General features: G+C 36.9%; 1 protein-coding gene across 1 annotated transcript; it reads right to left on the bottom strand.

Annotated features, from left to right (window-relative positions):
• Positions 1-1,277: 1,277 nt before the first annotated feature.
• si:dkey-202l22.3 (7 transmembrane receptor domain-containing protein) lies at positions 1,278-20,458 on the bottom strand. The gene is made up of 4 exons (XM_059330654.1): positions 20,325-20,458; positions 7,079-7,557; positions 4,860-5,257; positions 1,278-2,190 (listed from the first exon to the last, which is right to left on the bottom strand). Exons 2-4 carry the CDS (start codon positions 7,539-7,541, stop codon positions 1,963-1,965), a joined length of 1,089 nt encoding a protein of 362 aa, XP_059186637.1. The 5' UTR covers positions 7,542-7,557; positions 20,325-20,458; the 3' UTR covers positions 1,278-1,962.
• Between the last annotated feature and the right edge of the window lie 349 nt (positions 20,459-20,807).

Here is a 20,807-nt window from a genome sequence, read left to right as displayed (position 1 = left end):
TTGTTTGTAATACATTGTAACAACCTATCCAGTTAACCCTTTATCAGGCGAAGAACTATATTTGGTTTGAGAAAAAAGTTGCAAATTTACTGGATTAAAGTGGCAAATCTACAAGACAAAAAGTCACAGATTTAAGAGACTTAAAGTGGCAAATCTGTGTGAAAAAATTGCAGATTTACGAGAAAAAAGTGGGGAAAAGCAACTTTTTTCTCCCAGATTCACAACTTTAACAATAGAAAATTATAACCTTACCAGAAATAACAATAAAAATGGTGGAAGTGAACAGTATTAATCCTGCTTAAATGTCATCTGGATCACATAAGATGGTTCTTTTGTGTGTCTCTTAACAGGAGACATGTTCATAGATTAACTTAATACCAAGACTTTGTCCAAAAAAACGGAAGCAATAAGAAAGTGCTAATCTGATGGGAACTCAATAGCAGCATCACAGTGAAGCATGGGTGACTTTATTGTTCATGCTCTGAATATTAAGTTGATCATTCTGTCATTTTATCCACACAGAGCTAAACCACTGAGAGTTTGTTTTTCGGGTAGCACAATTATAAATTGACATTGATTAAATTTTAGAAACAGAGGTTTGAAGGTGTCAGATATACACTGCTGATTCCTCCCAGTGCTGTACATATTGTTATTTTCCAACCATCTCCATACAAAACTAAGCACACTACACATGCATGCACAAACAGTTTTTATCTACACTACCGGTCAAAAGTTTTAGAACACCCCAATTTTTCCAGTTTTTTATTGAAATTCAAGCAGTTCAAGTCAAATGAACAGCTTGAAAGGGTACAAAGGTAAGTGGTGAACTGCCAGAGGTAAATAAAAAAAGGTAAGCTTAACCAAAACTGAAAAATAATGTACATTTCAGAATTATACAAGTAGGCCTTTTTCAGGGAACAAGAAATGGGTTAACAACTTAACTCTATGGAGTCTTGGGCTATTTTGTCCATTTTTGAATTCTTTTCATGTCTTTGTAAGTCATTTTGTGTCTTTTTTTGGTCATTTTGAGTCTTTTTTAGTCATTTTGTGTCTTTTGGTGTCTTTTTTTTGTCATTTTGTGTCTTTTTTTAGTCCTTTTGTGTCTTTTTTTAGTCCTTTAGTCCAACATAAAATGTGATTTTGAATCTTTTTTTTTACTTTCAAAACACTATCATGCTCAATAAAGAATTTTAAATGCTGCAAATGTGCTTTCATTTCAGAGACATTAAACTGCATAATTTTCAATTAAATTCTGGAAAAGTTGGTGTGTTCTAAAACTTTTGACCAGTAGTGTATGTGCACAGGTGACACAAAGTTAGACAGAGAGAAAACTACCAAAAAGGGGATAGAGAAATGATTTTGAAGCACAGATATTCTGCACCAGGAAAAAAAATAACACAATCACATTGCAAGTATTGCACGTGCTCTCTTCTTTGCCTGCAGTCTGGTGAGGAGAGTTCATTGTCTGGTCAGCTCACTGATGCGTTTGCTGTTAAAATAGTCCTGAAACCAGGCGCTGTAACCAGCCCCCCCCCCCTGGTCTCAGCCTCCAGCGTGTCTGCTACAAACCCCTCAGCCTCGGGGTGTGTTTATGCCCCTGCTGGCCTTTCAAAAGCTGCAGGATCTGCTTAGTGTCTATGCCAGCAGCTCTACCGTCCAAGAAAAACACAGGGATCCCAGTGGATGGCTTAATCTTCTTCAACATCATACGGTCTGGTCAAGATCTGCTTCTTCTTCGACTGTTTGTCACAAGTGGCCTTATTTAGCGCTGCCTGCGGTGACACTGTACAAGAGAGGACCGAATGTCCTGTTGGAATGCGGGAAAAACATGGTTGAAATCAATGTGAAGCAGTTGGTTTATATCTCCTGGACACCTCAGACGTTAACATTGGTGTTAGGGGCTGCAGGTGTGGTCTTGTAGGGCTCTGGTGGTCTCATAGCGGGAGGGGGTACAGTCAGAAATCAGCTCCTGGACGTCACCCTCTCCACCATCCCGCTCTGATTATTGCGACAGGGAAAGAAGTAGCCTCTGAGGTGCATGCGCACCTTGCTGTGCAGCGAGGCGTAGATGAAGGGGTTATAACACGCGGAGCTCATTGCCACTAAATGACAGCAGACTTGTAAGACGTTTATGTAGCGCTTCCCTATCATGTGGAAGTCTGGGTCCAGGTCCAGCAACAGGTTCAGCACCTACACAGTGGCAGAGAAAAAAAATGTGTTATTGCCCTGAATGTATTTATATACAGTACAGGCCAAAAGTTTGGACACACCTTCTCATTCAATGCGTTTTTCCTTATTTTCATGACTATTTACATTGTAGATTCTCACTGAAGGCATCAAAACTATGAATGAACACATATGGAATTATGTAAAAAAGTGTGAAATAACTGAAAACATATCTTGTATTTTAGATTCCTCAAAGTAACCACCCTTTGCTTACTAGAATATAAGACATGTTTTCAGTTATTTCACACTTTTTTGTTAAGTACCTAATTCCACATGTGTTCATTAATAGTTTTGATGAATCTACAATGTAAATAGTCATGAAAATAAAGGAAACACATTGAATGAGAAGGTGTGTCCAAACTTTTGGCCTGTACCGTATGCACTGAATCAGAAGTTAAATGCTATTAATTACATTAATTCATGCAATATTAGCAAGAACCTGGTCTCACAGGAATCCGTGAAATAGCCACGGATTCGCTTAACTCAAAATCCGTGGAATAGCCACGGATTCACTCAAATTTCCGTGAAACTGACACGGATTTCGCTACAATGCAAGTTTATGACATTCATATCCCGTGGCTATTCCATGGATATTTTTTCCTATTGGTTTGTTCCAAGTCACGTGACTTTCAAGGTCCCGGCGGTCAGAACAAAAAACATGGCGGACAGTTCTCTCATTTTTAGTGAAAAAAATCAATATTTTGACTTAGTTTCTGCATAAAAATGGATTTTGATCACATTTCTTGCGAGAAATATATGTTTTATTTTCTAAATATTCACTCAGTGAATGTACATAATCACTTTGTATGTTGGAATAGCCACGGGATATGACTGTCATTAACTTGCATTGTAGAGAAATCCGTGTCAGTTTCACGGAAATTTGAGTGATTCCGTGGCTATTTCACGGATTCCTGTGAGACCATGTTGATTAGCAATGTGCTTTTGTGAAGTCTGTGCAGTCCTACCACAATGTAAACGTTGCCACCTTCTTCCATGAATATAATTAAATTTGATTATGTTTGACTTTTGCATGGCTCATTGTGGACATAATGCTGGTTTTTGATGTACCTGATGATGAGGTTCTGTGGTTAATGATGTATAAGATTTAATCATCTCACAGACAGTTAAAGCTTCACTCCTTTTTTATCTCTTCACTGCTGTCGAGTTTATGATTTATGGCACCTGCAGAGGAATGTAAACTTGATCTTCCTCCAAAGCCTTACTCTTAAATCAAGATCTTCCTCAAATTCCATAGAAAAGGTCATATAAGCCAGAGAGAAGAGGTTCCTTGTCCCTAAAACCAGTCTGCAGAACCAGAGGTGAGCACGGCCCGGTTTCCCTTTTCTGGGCAAGTTAAACTGCTTCCCATTGGCTGCTTAATATAGTGGTCCATTAATCAATCTTTTTTCTTTTCTCTACCCTAAGCCAGCTATCCTCAACCTTGGGGTCGGGACCCCAGTTGGGGTCTTGAGATGATTTCTGGGGGTCGCCCAATCATTTTTGAAGTCAGCTCTGTCTCCACTGTGTTAAAGTGTTCATGTGTTTTAGTCTTTTTGGTAATTTTGTGTCTTTTTTGGTAATTTTGTTTCCTTTTTTTGGTAATTTTGTGTCTTTTTTTAGTCATTTTGTGTCTTTTTATAGTCATTTTGTGTCTTTTTTTTTTATCATTTTGTAGTCAATTTGTCTTTTTTTTTTGTTATTTTGTGTCTTTTTTGGTAATTTTGTGTCTTTTTTTGTCATTTTTTGTCTGTTTTAAATCATTTTGTGGTCAATTTGTGCCTTTTTTGGTCATTTTTTGTCAATTTTGTGTCTTTTTTTTGTCATTTTGTTTCTTTTTTTTGTCATTTTGTGTCTTTTTATAGTCATTTTGTGTCTTTTTTTTATCATTTTGTAGTCAATTTGTGTCTTTTTTTTGTTATTTTGTGTCTTTTTTGGTAATTTTGTGTCTTTTTTTTGTCATTTTGTTTCTTTTTTTGTCATTTTGTGTCTTTTTTTGTCATTTTGTGTCTTTTTTTTAAGTCATTTTGTAGTCAAGTTGTGTCTTTTTTTATTTTGTGTCTTTTTTGGTAATGTGTCTTTTTTTGGTCATTTTATGTCTTTTTAAAATCATTTTGTGGTCAATTTGTGCCTTTTTTGGTCATTTTTTGTTAATTTTGTGTCTTTTTTTGGTCATTTTGTTTCCTTTTTTTGGTCATTTTGTGTCTTTTTTGGTCAATTTGTGTCTTTTTTTGATCATTTTGTGTCTTTTGGGTGATCTGAACTTTGCGTGTGAGATTGTGTTCAGTGAGCGGGGGTCGCGGACAACATGCATGTTAAATTGGGGGTCGCGACTCAAAAAGGTTGAGAACTACTGCCCTAAGCTATTGCCTGTGATAACACAGCTTCCTTGTCACAGGGGCATAGTTTGAGCATCAAAAGGAGCCATTTAAGGATGTTGGAACATCTGATCAGCATGCCTCCTGGGGGTCTGTCATAAGAGATGTTTGGTGCCAATTCAACATGTGGGAGGCCCAGAACATGCTGGAGGGTTTACATATATGCTGCCTTCAAAACCCAACCACAGATTAACAGAAGAATATGGATGCATGAACGAGTAAGGATGGCTCACAGCTTTAGTTCTTGGCTTTACTAACCTGCAGGGGCAGCCAACACAGAGCGAACGCCAGCACTGAGGCAACCAGCAGAGAGAAAGTCTTCTTCCTTCTTTGGCTCCAGCACTGCTGGCTGTTGGACGGCTCCCCGGGAACAGAATAGCGTTTCAGGCTGACAGTAATGGCACAATAGGAAATGCTGACAGACAGCAGCGGGATCATATAGGAAGCTATGAGTATAAAGCAGGAGTAGAGAAGCCGGAGATTGCCACTTTGAGGCCAGAATTCCTCACACACTACCAGGTCTATGCCGCTGGGTCGCAGGTCCAGATAGCGAGTGTAGAGAGATGGGGGCGCCGCCAGGGCCAGAGATAAAAGCCAGACCGCCAGAGTGATCGCACCACAACCCCACACAGAGATCCTCCTCCGTACGGGGTGAGCTGGAGCAGAGAGGGAAGCAAATGCAAAGCCATTATTCTACACAATGAAGCCTCTGTATGTTTTGAGTTTTTCATAGTGTTGGAGCATTTTTTTTTTTTATAGACATGTATTTATTGAGTTTTAACAGTTTACAAAAATGACATTTTAATACATTTGACAAAGCATCAAAGTCAAACTATAAAGGAATCCACTCCCCCCACCCCAAAGGAAAAATAAATACTTAAAGAAAAGAAATAACAGAACTAATAATAATAGTAATAGAAAATAAAATAAAATAAAAAAGTGGGTAATGACATGACATATTCATACACAGCTAGCATCACATGGTTAAGATATCAACCATTAGGGACAACATCACCTTCAGGTTTCCAAAGTTTCCTCAATTTCACAGTTCTCCAAGAATGCAAGAAAGGGATTCCCAATCTCTTTAAATTTGTCAGATTTCTTTTTCAATGTATACAGTATGTTAACTTTTCAAGGACAAGACATGCTGATAGTTCTTTGAGCCAGCGACCAACAGAAGGGCTTTTGACATCTTTCCAACAAAGAGAAATCAAGCGTCTAGCCTGTATTAAGCATAAATCGGTTAATTTCCTCTCTCTGTTGTTTAACAAACAATCCTTTGGATACAAATTAAGAATGTGTTGGAGCATTTTCAAAAATTATTTTGATGGCTAAATTTTTATGAGAAGAAAACAGTCTGTCTATGTCTCGATTTAATCCCATCTGAGGGGGACAAATCAGCATGCGTTGATAGATTCAAGATGTTTTATTTGTCTCGCCAGTTGAAAAAGTATAAATGTGTAATATGCTTTTACTGGGATGCTCCTTTATAAAGATTAAATATAAAAAAAGGCAAATATAGTAACAAAATATAAGAAATATATAAGAGGTTTTGAGGATTATAGCAATTAAACAAAAAAAAAATTAACATTTAGTTAATATACTGTGCATATAAGGCAGTACATTGTGTATATGAACAATTTACCTTTGCACATCAGGCAGGCCTTCTTACTGTCCGCTTTTAAAAGAAATCTTAAAACCCATTTTTATTCACTGGCTTTTAACTCTTACTGAGCCTTTGCTCTGTTTTATTTTTTGTTTTTATTTGTTCTTTGTGGTTTTTTAAAATTAAGATTAATTGTAAAATTGAGATTAATTTTAAAACCCACTTTTTTTTACTGTTTTTTTTTTTTTTTTTTTTTTTACAATATTTTCAATATTTCTCAAATATGTATTTTTATTTTTAAGGTATATTCAGATCATGAAAACTTTCCAAAGCACTTATTTTTAAATTTAATTCTCAGATTCACTCTTATTCAACGCGTCAATCTTTAGATCTTCATCCTCCAAGATTTCTGACATGCAGACGTCAATTTATTGTTCTAAATTATGGATAAATACCTTTTCCCATCCGGCAAAGAACTCCATCTCTGTAAAATGCTTCAAAAGATGTCTGAAAGCTCATTTAACTGCTGTTTTGAAATTCTAGTTCACACACAAATACACTTTTTTAACATGTTCATTTCTGTTTTTAATTGTTTTTGCTATTGCCATTATAACTTGTTGATGTTATACATTTGTTTTTTCCATTATCAGTTTATTACTTTCTCATGAAATTTTAGGTGGAGGCTTTAAATAAATAAGCCCATCTGCAGATAAATAAGCCCATCTGCAGACTTATTTATTATTTAAACCCATGGGTTTTCTGCCTCCCCCTGCACTTTACATTATATGTTATCTTTGTCATTTTATGTAATTCTAACTGTGCAAATAAAATAAAATAAGAAAATAAAATAACATAATGCTGTGTCCCTTACCTACAACCACATAGCGGTCCACAGCAATGGCAGTGAGTGAAAGCACTGATGCAAACACGGTGGCACATTGCAGCAGGGGCACCAGGTGGCACAGGGGTCTCCCAAACGCCCAGCCATGGCTGTCGAAGGCATACGACACAGTCAGTGGAACGCAACTCAAACACATCAGCAGGTCTCCAGCTGCCAAGTTTCCAATGAAAAAGTTGGTAGCATTGTGGAGCTTCTTGTCAGATAAGATGCAGGCCAACAGGAAGGAGTTTCCAACACCAGCCACGATCACCACGAGGCAGTAGAGAGGCAGGAAGAGAGGCCGGAAACGTAGAAGAAGCTCCATCCCTATAAACATATCCAGGGGGTCGCTGTTGTTGAGCCCTTGACTTCTGATGCCTTCTAGTCTTTCTCGTCCCGTGTCATGACTGGTGTTACCAATCACACTGAAATCCCCATGCATGAATATATCCATGTCTCTGGAGGCCAACCTTAAAACAAGGAAGAGCATCATCAACAATAAGCATGACAGGAAGTGATAAACCTTATCTTTTAGGATCACATGAATACTTAATATGTGTCCTCTGCACATGTTCTACACTACAAAAAAAAAAAGAAAAGTTGGGTGAACTCAAAATTTCAAGGCAACAAACTTCGATAAAAGTTTAAGTTGGACAATTAAACTAAATATTTTAAGTTTTGTTTTTGAGTTTGCTCAACTCTGAATTTCTCTGGCACGATTGTACAGCCGCTATGAAATGTCAGCTAATGTTGTGACCACAATTTTGAGTTAGCATTGATACGCTAATGGCTACTCTTGTAGCTGTAACAAGCAGCGCCGCTAGCATCAGTTAGCCGCTGGCATCAGTTAGCCACTAGCTTCAGTTAGCCGCTAGCATCAGTTAGCCGCTTGCATCAGTTAGCCGCTAGCTTTCGCTAATGACCAAATTTCACAACAAAGAAATAAGAGTTATCAGAACTATTGTCCCTTGTTTTGAACCCCAACTTAAAGATATAAGTAACAACAACTCACCAACTTGTTTTTGAGCAGAAAACTGGCTTCCTTTGTTGTGCTAACTTACATTATTGCCCTAAATGTCAAGAATTTATATTTCCAAGTTTTACCAACTTAAATCACTGTTATAGGCCAAAAAATACAAGTTGGCTTTTTTGCAGTGTAGAAGGAACTGAATAAATGAAAGTGTCACTGAAATCACTGTCTATCAGTAATGTCACTGACATTTAATTCATCAGTGTTCACAGTGATGTTTTACATTTCTTCTTATATTCCAGTTGATTTCCCATCCTCAGGACAAATGTAAAATTTATATGGCCGGGGACTATTTCGGTTCTGATGAAAACAAAATTACAGGGACAATGTTTCTGGAAAGATAAGTGTGGTTACATTGAAAATTTCTTTTATGTAGGTTTTCAATGCTGTGAGAAAAAAAGAAAGAAAAATAAACTAATCCATTAACCTCCATCTGTAATTATGCTTCAAAGGAACTCTCAGTGACTAATATTAAAAACATGCTCAGATTAAGCCAAACGTGGCTGAATACTTCAGCAGGTAAGTAACTTGCCTTTTAAAGACTTCTTTGGAGACCTGGGTAATGTTAAAGTGCAATGATAAATCTATGCAATAAAAATCTCTCCCATAATTTACAGGCTTTGGGGGAATGTAAGCATGAAGAATAACAGGCCTATTTGACATTATGGAGATATTATGGGGCCTTTTCCATAATGGTATATTCTTTGTGAAAGTATTGTTCAGCATTTTTTTTCTTCCAAATGTTTTTGTTAAAACAAAATACAATTTAAACACCTGTGTATGCAACTTTAATCTTCAATTACAAACATAACAGGGGGACTAAATGTAATGAAAAATAATAATATTAATAACAAAAAAATATACTAAAGCTTACACTGATTCTCCATTTTACCATCTTTCTGTTTGGACAGTTAGTTCTGGATTTTTGCATCTAAAATGTTGTTGTTCAGGGTAAATTAGACTAATCAAGTGGAAGTGTGAACAGAGACACCCTTGAATTTTAAGAGGCATGATAATGGACTGGTGGTGCAGCTGTGCCATACATGTCATACTTAACCCTTTATCAGGCAAAGAACTATATTTGGTAACTTCATGTAATATTTCGAGAAAAAAGTTGCAAATTTACTAGATTTAAAGTGGCAAATCTGTGCGGAAAAAGTCGTAGATTTACTAGGAAAAAGTGGGAAAAAGCAACTTTTTTCTCCCAGATTCACCACTTTAAATCTCATAAATCTGCACAATTTTTTCTCGTAGATTTGCCACTTTAATCTCGTAATCTTGTTGGGTTTTTTTTTTACACATTCTGGCATTATGTAATAACCTCCAATATTCTTTAGGGTTGAAATTTGGAATTTGCAAGTATTTCAATGAGTGTCCTATTAAGGGTTAAAGTGGTGAATCTGGGAGAAAAAAGTTGCTTTTTTCCGACTTTTTTCCCGTAAATCTGCAACTTTTTTCGCGCAGATTTGCCACTTTAAATCTCTTAAATCTGCGACTTTTTTTCTTGTAGATTTGCCACTTTAACCTAGTAAATTTGCAACTGTTTTCTCGAAATATTACCTGAAGTTACCAAATATAGTTCTTCGGAGTCTAAAGTGAATGAGCAGTGGGCTACAACTTAAACCTTATTTGTTCAGTGTAACCTTAGTTAATGTACTTCGGAAGAGGATTGGGGCCAGGTAGCAGAAAAAAATAATGAGAGGAGGGTATTTTTTTTATGCAGTTCGAGAAAAAAATTGAAATAACAAGAATGCCGTGAATTGGCATTAAAAAAAAAATAAGATATCCTCTATAATGTATCCGTCTGACTGGCATTCATCTTACTGAAACCTGTAAAACCCATGGTGTTTGGTCTGGGGCCCTTTAGCTGCTGTTTGGTTCACTGTAGTCAGTGAATATGCAGGAAAAGTATGCTGTTTTGATCCAAAAGTGATCATAAAAATGCTCTGATAGTGATTCATGTTGATCAAGAAGTTGTGTAGCCAACTGTACGACTTCAGTGAGGAGGAATGCTTGGTTGGCTTCCACTTCATGTCAAAGAATATTCCATTATGTTCATACTTTTGCAGTGATATGCTTTTCATTTTGTTTTCTTTTAACATGAATCTCTTTTGTAGAAGTTTTCTGAAACTTCTCTGGGAAGAGGTTCATTATCGGCTATCTACATAGCCATTTGGCTATAAACTGAGTTTGGTTATAAATGAGAAACGTTTTAAAGTTTCCCTGCCCTTTCTACAGAGTCATCAGAGATAATGAACATATCTTTATGCCCCAATGCCTTGTAAAGTCCATCATACACCCTGCAGTGTCTCTTCCTTCAAATAGCTGTTAAATTCAGTCCCTGTCCACTGCTGTGCCTTCAGAGCAGCCTGTAGATATATAGTAGGAGTCCACAGCCATAAAATATATCATTAAGAGATGATGTGAACTGGTTTGGTTTTCACTTGATTGTCAAGAATATTAAATGTAGGTGCAGTGTTTTTGTCAGGCGTTTAAATGATAAAATTATATTGCTGTGTAATTTTATTGAGGATTATTATAATGTCTCTGCATGTTGTAGAACAAAATGTGATTTTAAATATTGACTTCTTTGTTCACATATGGTGGTAAAATTGCAACTGCATCAACCTACAATTTAGCTCCAATTGGATCTGCCTACCATAATCAGTATGAATTATAATATTTCCACACTGTGCCCAGCTTGTTACTAAGCTAGTTCTAGGGGTTTGGTATTGTGAACACTGGCCTAAAGGCATGACTGACTGTTACACTAATTTGTTTCAACTGCACTGCAAAAAAGCTGACTTGTATTTTTTGGCCTAAAACAGTGATTTAAGTTGGTAAAAGTTGGAAATATAAATTACTGACATTTAGCGCAATAATGTGATGGAAGCCAGTTGTCTGCTCAAAAACAAGTTTGTGAGTTGTTGTTACTTATATATTTAAGTTGGAGTTCACAACAAGGGACAATAGTTCTGATAACTCTTATTTCTTTGTTGTGAAATTCAGTCATTAGGGAAAGCTAGCGGCTAACTGATGCTAGCGGCTAACTGATGCTAGCGGCTAACTGATGCTAGCGGCTAACTGATGCTAGTGGCTAACTGATGCTAGCGGCTAACTGATACTAGCGGCTAACTGATACTAGCGGCTAACTGATGCTAACGGCTAACTGATGCTAGCGGCTCTGCTTGTTACAGCTACAAGAGTAGCCATTAGCGTATCAATGCTAACTCAAAATTGTGGTCACAACATTAGCTGACATTCATAGCGGCTGGTACAGCGTGCCAGAGAAATTCAGAGTTGAGCAAACTCAAAAACAAAAATATTTAGTTTCATTAGCAAAAGCTAGCGGCTAGATATATTTTCCACAACTAAATATAAGTTCCTTGTTAACCCTTTATTGGGCGAAGAACTATATTTGGTGACTTCAGTGGACATCAAAATGGGGTCCCCAGATTAAGGAGATTAAAGAGACTAGATTAAAGTGGCAAATTTAGAGAAAGAATAAAAAAAAATTCAGATTTACAAGAAAAAAGTGGGGGAAAAAAATCAACCTTTTCCTTGCAGATTCATCACTTTAATCTCATAAACTTTTTTCTCAAAATATCCCCCGGGTCTGTATGTTGTTTTTTTTTTACACATTCTGGCAGTGTGTAATATCCTCATTTATTCTCTAGGGTTGAAATTTGGAATTTGCAAGTATTTAAATGAGTGCCCTATTAAGGGTTAAGTGCATACCCTAATGCTTACAGATAAAAAGTAGATCCAATCTCATAAGATGGACAGAAATCCTGACTAAAATGTTTTGTATTTTGAGAAATGCAGATGACAGAAATCCTCTTTGAGATATGAGAAAACTCCAGTGTGTTGGGGAAGCGAGTGGAACAGTGCCTGACTGAAACAGGCTTGTTGGATCTCATACAAAGTAAGATTTTCTTTTCTATCAAACACATGCAAACCACATTCACATGCAGCTGGCTGGGAGTTGTTCCCCGCCATGCTGTGGCCTTTTGGCTTTGGCAGTTAATACTGGAAACACCAAACTGTCTCCATAAATCTGTGCCTGCACATCAAAAGATTTTCTGATGGCATTGAATATTTTTATTGATGTCATGTTCTCTTTTCTTTTGATCCTGACCTTTGTCTACAGATCTATATTTCCCATATATAGACTTTATTCTGGTGCTCCCCCCTAACGATTTGTTGGATTCTTTTTATTTTAAAGGTCTCTTTGGAAATCCATTTGAAAGTACAAATTGAGGTAAAGGTCTCAAGTTACTGCAGGTTGTATAGACTACAAAGTGAAGTCAGAGGGATTGAATGCAATGCTCTTGTTGCAGCTTTCCCCCAGAAAATTTACAATAGGGATGCAAGTCACATAAGTTTCATCATGATACGATAATATATCGCTTCTTTGGACTCATTTTAAATCTCTTCTTAAAACCCACCTCTTCTCGTTGGCTTGAAACACCACGTAGAGTGTTGATTTTATGATTTTTTGTTTTTATTGTATTCATGCATATTTTATTTTGTGCAGGCAGTACATTTTACATTTTATTTTATTTATTTTTATCCCATTTTTAATTTATTTTATCTTATTGCATCTTACTGTTCTATTGTTTACTACATCTCTTTGTATTGTGTTATGTATTTATTGTTTGTGCAGCACTTTGGAAACCTTGTGTTTGCTAAAATTGTGCTATATAAATAAAGTGGATTGGATTGGATTGGATTGAAGATACGATGTTTTGCTCATATCACAAAGTCTGCCACTGTGAGATTCCATTTGATTCATGGGGATCAATATAAGATAATATCATATGCAAATTAACACAGTGAGTTTTACTTTTATCAACTCACAAAAAGCCAATCAAGTATGATTTATTATTGAGCTCCTCCAGGCATTTTTGAATAAATAAAATATATATATATATAATGTGGGAATTTTAAAATAAAGGTGTGTTTTGAAGATGATGTATCGATATTGTCACTTTGCATTGCATCACTCCAGACCTCAGCAGTATATTTAGCAAACTCTGGTGGAAATGTGTGTATTGTTGGATGGTATTAGAGGTGGGAGAAAAATCGATACAGCATAATATTATCATGTTTTGCGTGGCAATATTATAATGATTCATGGCCGCCAAGTAGCATTATTTTGCGTCATTATTCCGTCAATATTTTCGCAGGGTTTTTTTTTTTGCAGAGGCCGTAGCCGGCTCACTTTTAGGAATATACTGGAGATACTGGTATCAAGGTATAAGATCTAATGAAAGTTATAGCTGCAAAGTTAGTTAGTTTCATGTTTCATTCAAAAAAATTCAGAGCAGTGACGCTTAAAGTTGAGGAAAGTTTGAGAAAATGCTGCGGTTGTTGTCGTCCATACATGTTTGATATCAGTTAAGTTCAATTTGACTGAATACTTTGTTGGTCAGTCTGTGTGTTTGAACTCATTGTGGAGAAATAAAAAGACTGAAGTGAGATGAATATTATCAATAATATGAGTATTTTCTCTGATTTGATAAAACAATTATTGATCGAATTTAATTTTGTGGACACAAAATGCAGATAAACAGTAAAATCACAATATATTGTATCACAAAATGCTAAAAATCGCAATAATATCGTATCAGGACTCAAGTATCGGGATAAAATCGTATATTGGTCCCTCTGCTGATTCACACCTCTAGACGGTCCTGATATCAAAAATGTTTCTGAAATTGTTTGAGTTTATACGAATGTTTTGTTTCTTTTCTTCATTATTTTTAAATAAACTCCTCCCATTACTGTTGTCTGAAGGTAAATAGCAACTTGTGAGATTTGGGTGAAGTATGAAAATGCTCAAGAAAGTGTGCTGTGATTAAATGCAACCTTTTTTTTTATTTTACAAGAACAGAAAATGCTGCAGTTGTGATCTTTTACGCCCTCATCAGGGAGGCTGGACGCAAACAGGGCATCGCTGCTCTATTTATTGTTACCTCAATAAAAGCCACATACGCAGTTCCCGTTTATAGTTGGATGAGGAAACTCTTCAAGGGGGGCAGCGGTGCCAGGCAGGCCGTGGCTTTTAAACAACAACAGTAAGCCTCCCTATGTGTTTTGAATTAGAACATTTGCTGAAAGGCACAACATGGTTTGTTTTTTCCATTAACATTTAGAAACAGCAGACCAAATGTTTGAGTCATACATATCAGAGCTGATTCAAGAAAGCAACTGGATCAACTTAAATTGTGTTGCTATTTTCTTTGCCGAACTCTCCTTGTGGAAGTTAAATTTCTGAGTGTGGTGCAGCTTCATGACTGAAAGGGCTTTATAATGTTTTCTAATTTTGATGAAGATAGAGAATAGGCATCACGGGAGTACTGCAATTCAGCATTCAGCATATTTTTGATCCTGTAATATCATATTTCCAATGAGTTGGGTACCTTATGCTGTACATATTAACTAAGAAAAAACATATCAAATCTTGAGTTGTGTATCATAACGTTCCATCTGGTCACAATGTTTCCTAGGTCTCAATGAACCTGGTCTCACAGGAATCCATGAAATAGCCACGGATTCGCTTAACTCAAAATCCGTGGAATAGCCACGGAATCACTCAAATTTCTGTGAAACTGACACCGATTTCGCTACAATGCAAGTTAATGACAGTCATATACCGTGGCTATTCCATGGATATTTTTTCCTATTGGTTTGTTCCAAGTCACGTGACTTTCAAGGTCCCGGCGGTCAGAACAAAAAACATGGCGGACAGTTCTCTCATTTTTAGTGAAAAAATCAATATTTTGACTTAGTTTCTGCATAAAAATGGATTTTGATCACATTTCTAGCGAGAAATATATGTTTTATTTTCTAAATATTCACTCAGTGAATGTACATAATCACTTTGTATGTTGGAATAGCCACGGGATATGACTGTCATTAACTTGCATTGTAGCGAAATCCGTGTCAGTTTCACAGAAATTTGAGCGATTCCGTGGCTATTCCACGGATTTTGAGTTAAGCAAATCCGTGGCTATTTCACGGATTCCTGTGAGACCATGTTGTCTCAATCCAGCTAAATGCTAGTGGCACATTTTACACTAGCATTAAAAAGATTAGACAGATTTTTTTTACCAGATGTACTTGTTTATACTCAAATGGAGAGCTCACACTAAAATTAAAAACATACATTGCTCCCTTATTTGTTGTGGTATTTATCAGTCTCGATTGTTTTGGTTTGAGCTGCAGAGTGCTGCAGATATCAGCCTGCCTCTCTCTCATATAATGGATCTAGATGGCTTTGAGCACTACAAGCAAAGTGCCATGTCGTGCCATTATAATCGAGAGAAGGCAGACATCTCACTCTGCAACTCATATCAGAAACAATCTAGATTATAAGGGGAAAAATATGTATTTTTGATTTTGGGCTGAACTGTCCCTTTAAGTTTAAAAAACAAACAAACCTCACTTACGTAGCTTAAAGGAAAGCATTAGTTATGTGTCTATTTTTATCAATGAGATTAAGTTGTGTCTGACAATCTACACTGTAAAAAAAGTTCTGTTTAATTCACGGTAAAATACCGGCAGCTGTGGTTGCCAGAACATCACCGTAAAAAATACAGTGAGCGTATGTAAATGTAAATATCAGCAAAAACTGTAATTTATACTGAATAATCCCATTACTTTTAGGATAATTGTGTCATCATGGTATTCCTCCATTAACTTTGCATGAAAATTTTATATTTTTACAGCAAAACTGTGTGTTTTCTACAGTTTATGGCGGTAAAATTTAAAGTTTTATACTATTCTTTGATTTACAGTAATTAAAAGTATCTACTACGGTGATGTACAATGTTTAATTTTACAACCTATTTCTGATGCAATTTGACAGTTTTGACTGTAATTTCAACATTTTTTACAGTGTATTTACATTTTTTGTCCTAATTAGGTGGTAAAAACCTGCTGCAGAATGCTGAACTTTGCCACAGCCAAGATTATAATCATAAATCTTGATCAAAGAAATATTTTAAACAAGGCTGGTGTTGATAAAAACAAACAATAACTGGATGAATAACTGATTCAGATTGTTAAATCTTTAGCAGATGCATCCACTCCAGTGCACACCAGTTTGAAGGAGGTGTGAGAAAATGTTACATGTTCATTTGGAAAAAAAAGTTGTTATTGTCTTATTATCTTATTTACCACATCTTGCTCAGCAGCAGCAGAGGAAGCGTCTCTCAGTAGCAGGTTGCATAGTGTCTGATATCTAATTTGTTCTGCTCTTGTCCATGATCAAAAGCAACAATATGTTTCCTGATCCCATCTGGTGTGGCACTATCTATATTATCTAACAGCTTGGAAGAAACCCACCCTTGCCTAGTAACGCTGTTGCCATGGCCTTTGTGCAAACCAGCCAGACCTCGGGCTAATTTGTGAAGCGTGATGAGAATTGAGAGCCCTCAAAATGCAAATCGGAAAGAACGACTGTTGACAACTCTCACCCTATTTTTTCTGCTCACCCTTCCTGTCAGTCTTCACGTCATTTCTTTGCTCTCTCTGACTCCGATGACATTTTCTAACCCGTGCGTGTTAAATTTTGCATTTGCAACTCTGGAGCATCCAAAGTGAGCTGGAGCAGAGGCTGGACACACATGCAACCCAAAGGAGGTCTAAGTTCATTATATGCAATTCTGACGAGTTAATGGCGTATCTCATTATTTTAATTGAGAATATGGAAGACCTGCTCCTTTTCCATTATTGCCACACAAAATGTTTGATGGTTTTGGTGCAGATAATTTAGACAGGCAGACAGGAAATAAAAATACTTTGCAATCTCATTACTTTTGGACAACATGTTTTTGACTCTACAGATCGCTCTCGGTTTTGTATGACTTGCACTAAAGTCTGGACCAGATAGCAGGTGCTTTTATGTGTTTTAAAGTGATTACACACTGAAAATTTCTCACTGCAGCGAAAAACTCTCTCCCAGTCTCCAGGGCTAATGATCAACTGCTGGCTAAATGTTATTATCTTCTGCTGACCCTTTCATTAAGAGAGGTCAAAGCCACTCTAATAGCATCGGCTGTGTGGAACACCCATCACAATTTAAGACGTACAAACACATACAGCATTTGCACAAGTGCTAGAAAAATCAGCACAAAAGGTTTAAGGTTAGTTATGTTAAGTTAAATTCCACTTGGCAGATTTTATCAGCACTCAAAGTGTTCCCGTCTGGTGAGAACAGTTTTGTGGTTGTTGGTGCTGCAGGGTGTGTGTGTGCATTCATGCATTACCTTACTGACACAGTAGGCAATTAATAATTGGATTATAACTAGACTTGTTTTAATTGCCAAATAACTACACAAAGCTTCATCAGTTTTATTCAAGCAGCAGTCTTTGGGTCTAAAAAAGGAGGCCAATGAGGAAATAACTTTCTGCCTGTTTTTTTAAATTAAGTTATTTCTAATGGCCAGCAGGGGGCGTGTCCACTGGTTGCAAAAAGAAGTCAGGGCTTTAAATCCCAAGACATCTTATTAATTTAACTCTTCAGAGGGCCGCAAGGTGAAATGATGAGGAATGCATCCCGGTGCATCAATTTTTTTTATTTTACATGATCTAGCTAGAAATCTGAGGCCACTTCAGGCAGGCTGTGGTCTAGAGCAGCTGTTCTCAACCTTGGGGTCGGGACCCCTATTAGGGTCGCGAGATGATTTCTGGGGGTCACCAAATCATTTTGGAAGTCAGCTCTGTCTCCACTGTGTTAAAATGTTCATGTGTTTTTTCCTCTTTTTGGTCACTTAATGTCTTTTTTTGGTCATTTTGTGTTCTTTTTAGTCATTTTGTGTCTTTCTTTAGTCATTTTGTGTCTTGGTTTTGTCATTTTGTGTCTTTTTGGGTCATTTTGTTTTCTTTTTTTTGGTCATTTTGTGTCTTCTTTTAGTAATTTTGTGTCTTTTTTTGGTCATTTTGTGTTTTTTTTGTCATTTCGTGTCTTTTTTTGGTCATTTTGTGTCTTTTTTGATCATTTTATTTACTTTTTTGTTTATTTTGTGGTCAGTTTGTGTCTTTTTTGGTCATTTTGTGTCATTTTGTGTCTTTTTTTGGTCATTTTGAGTCTTTGGTCATTTTGTGTCTTTTTTGATCATTTTGTGTCATTTTTGGTCATTTTGTGTCTTTTTTGGGTCATTTTGTGTCTTTTTTGGTCATTTTGTGTCTTTTTTGATCATTTTGTGGTCAATTTGTGTCTTTCTTGATCATTTTGTTTCCTTTTTTTGGTCATTTTGTTTCTTTTTTGGGTGATCTGAACTGTGCGTGTGAGATTGTGTTCAGTGAGCGGGGGTCACGGACAACATGCATGTTAAATTGGGGGTCGCGACTCAGAAAGGTTGAGAACTACTGGTCTAGAGGTTGGGAATCGGGCTTGTAACTGGAGGGTTGCCAGTAAGGACTGTCAGGTCAAGGACTGTAAGGCCCCTTGAGCAAGGCACCTAACCCCCCACTGCTCCCCACTGGGTGAAATGTCCTGCCCACTGCTGCTTAGCATGGTGTGTTCACCTGGGTGAGTTAAATGCAGACGACAAATTCCCCGCTCGCTGTTACAGTGTGTTTGTTTAAAACGGAATCTTAATCTTAATTTAATCTAAAGAAAGTAATGTCGGTTGAGATCCAGTTAGGGGGGCCAGGCTCAGTATTACAGGGCCACTGGCCTCCTTGAACCTCTTTAGAGTGGCCATTGCAGGGCTAGCACAACAAACTGATGCTCCCTTGCTGTTAGAACACTGTGCACACTCTGACTCAGAAGTCTGCAATTTCAGATGTATTAGCAGTTGTTTCCTTGTGATTGACAGGTCGCTACCAAACCAGACCTTGTGCTTTCATCTTAGAACTTTGAGCCTTTCACAGTGTGTGTTCAATTTATAAACTTAATTGCAACATTGACAGCCAATTAGCCGATCTCAAGGCTTCAAGACGATACGCCACAATCCACATTGTGTATTCACTGCGGTTCCATCCACTTCATATTTACAGGTTATCTTTTTAACCTTTTCCTGATGTGCTCTGTGTTTTTGTTTGTCTTTGATGTGTGGTTTTCTGTCAACAGACTGTATTTATACAGTGCTGTGCATCTTACAGCTTGGCTACCTTGGCAGTGCAGCTTCTGGTCTACAGAGTGTGTCAATTTTTACAATTGAAATTACATCTCTTGTAGGAAATGGACTGAAGATGTTAGAATCAAGATAAGATGTAATTGTGCTTTGAGCATGGTACACTTTTCTTTTTCTAGGAAATTACACTGACATGCTTGCATCAACAAAGTTTTTTTTTCTTCCTGTTTTTAAATACTAAACACAAAAGAGGACCGGACTTGCAAATCAACCCCCTTATTTTTTGCAGCATGTCAAACATTTGGGGAGTGGGTGTACATATTTGTATACAGCCAGTATCTGGGAGATACCACGCTGTGTTTGACCATCCTATCCATCTATCTCAGCTTCATTCTGGGATTGCTTTTTGTGATTTTTGTAAGTGCTCTTCATGTTTTTTTACATCATATTTGTTTAAGATTCCTCATATAATAATGAACATGACATATTAACTGAAAATTCCTATATGTTGCAATTGTACAATTGTGCATTTTTTTTACCTGAATGTATGTTTTGTCTTTACTGATTACAAAATAAGTATTACTAAACAAGTAAAGTAGTATTTCTGATATCAAGCATATAGGTGCATATATGTACAATTCATATAATGCATATGACTCATGTAAGAGCCCCAAAGTGCAGATTCACAGACCTCCTTCGAAGTCTACAAATACTGCTAATTGGCATTAATTCTAATGTGGACCACTTATATGGCAGAGTTTGTAATTTAAGTCTTATTAAAGTTATTTCACTGTTCACGTCCTTTTGCTGAAGTTGTTACATTATATTGCGCATCCTCTGTATGCTGCGTATACAAGATGATACTTGTGTATTAGCCACCTGAAATTGTAATGAATTGCACAAAAAAAAAAAACCTTTTAATTAGACAGTTATGCAAATGACACCATATTTTAAATTACATCTCTCAATTCTAAGCAATAAAAAAAATGCAAAGAGCAAATATTTGTGGAAAAATGTGTGTCCTATGCCCAAACTATGTGTGCTTCCATGCATGTGTGTGACTTGTGTCTGTAAATGTCAGTGCATGCAGTGAACGGCAGAGAGAGATAGAGTATCTTACCTGTGCAGATGTTTAAAACTGGAGATAGTGAGGATATCCTTGTGTGGTGTCACCTCGGTTCAGCAAATAAGCTTGTTTTTGTCCTTTTTTCTTCGTCACCTTTTTTTCTTCACACCTTGTCTCTATTGTTACAGATCTTGCCTGTCTGGTCAGAAATGCTTTTTTCCTGCTGCCTATATATAAGCCCACAGTGATATGAGGAATCAGACAGTCAGCTGGTGTTGCCTCACTCAGCACTGAGTGAGAGTGACAGAAGGAGAGAGAGGAAAAAAGGGGACCCACATAACCTCTCTCCCTGAAAACCTCATACACAGTGCCCCCTCCCACCTATTCTCCTTACTTTGCCTGCATCAACACGCATTTCACATTTCACATGTATGCACACACACAAAAATGCACACTTCTGCATGCTTCCCTTGTCACATGCTGTGAAGACCTGTACAGCAACCTATTATTTTCCAGTTTCATTTGCTTTATTTGCTG

The sequence above is a fragment of the Centropristis striata genome, chromosome 4 (genome assembly GCF_030273125.1).
Source record: "Centropristis striata isolate RG_2023a ecotype Rhode Island chromosome 4, C.striata_1.0, whole genome shotgun sequence".
Classification (NCBI taxonomy): Eukaryota; Metazoa; Chordata; class Actinopteri; order Perciformes; family Serranidae; genus Centropristis; species Centropristis striata.
The sequence above is the reverse complement of the archived record's forward strand: the minus strand, read 5'-3'. Positions and strand labels throughout refer to the sequence as shown.

Bases quoted from the DNA above. Each gene is read 5' to 3' on its own strand.
- si:dkey-202l22.3 (XM_059330654.1), bottom strand. From the start codon at position 7,541: ATGGATATATTCATGCATGGGGATTTCAGTGTGATTGGTAACACCAGT. The intron at 5,258-7,078 runs GTAAGGGACACA...TCTCTGCTCCAG, and splicing joins GGACCGCTATGTGGTTGTAG to CTCACCCCGTACGGAGGAGG. The intron at 2,191-4,859 runs GTTAGTAAAGCC...GCCACTGTGTAG, and splicing joins TGTGTTGGCTGCCCCTGCAG to GTGCTGAACCTGTTGCTGGA.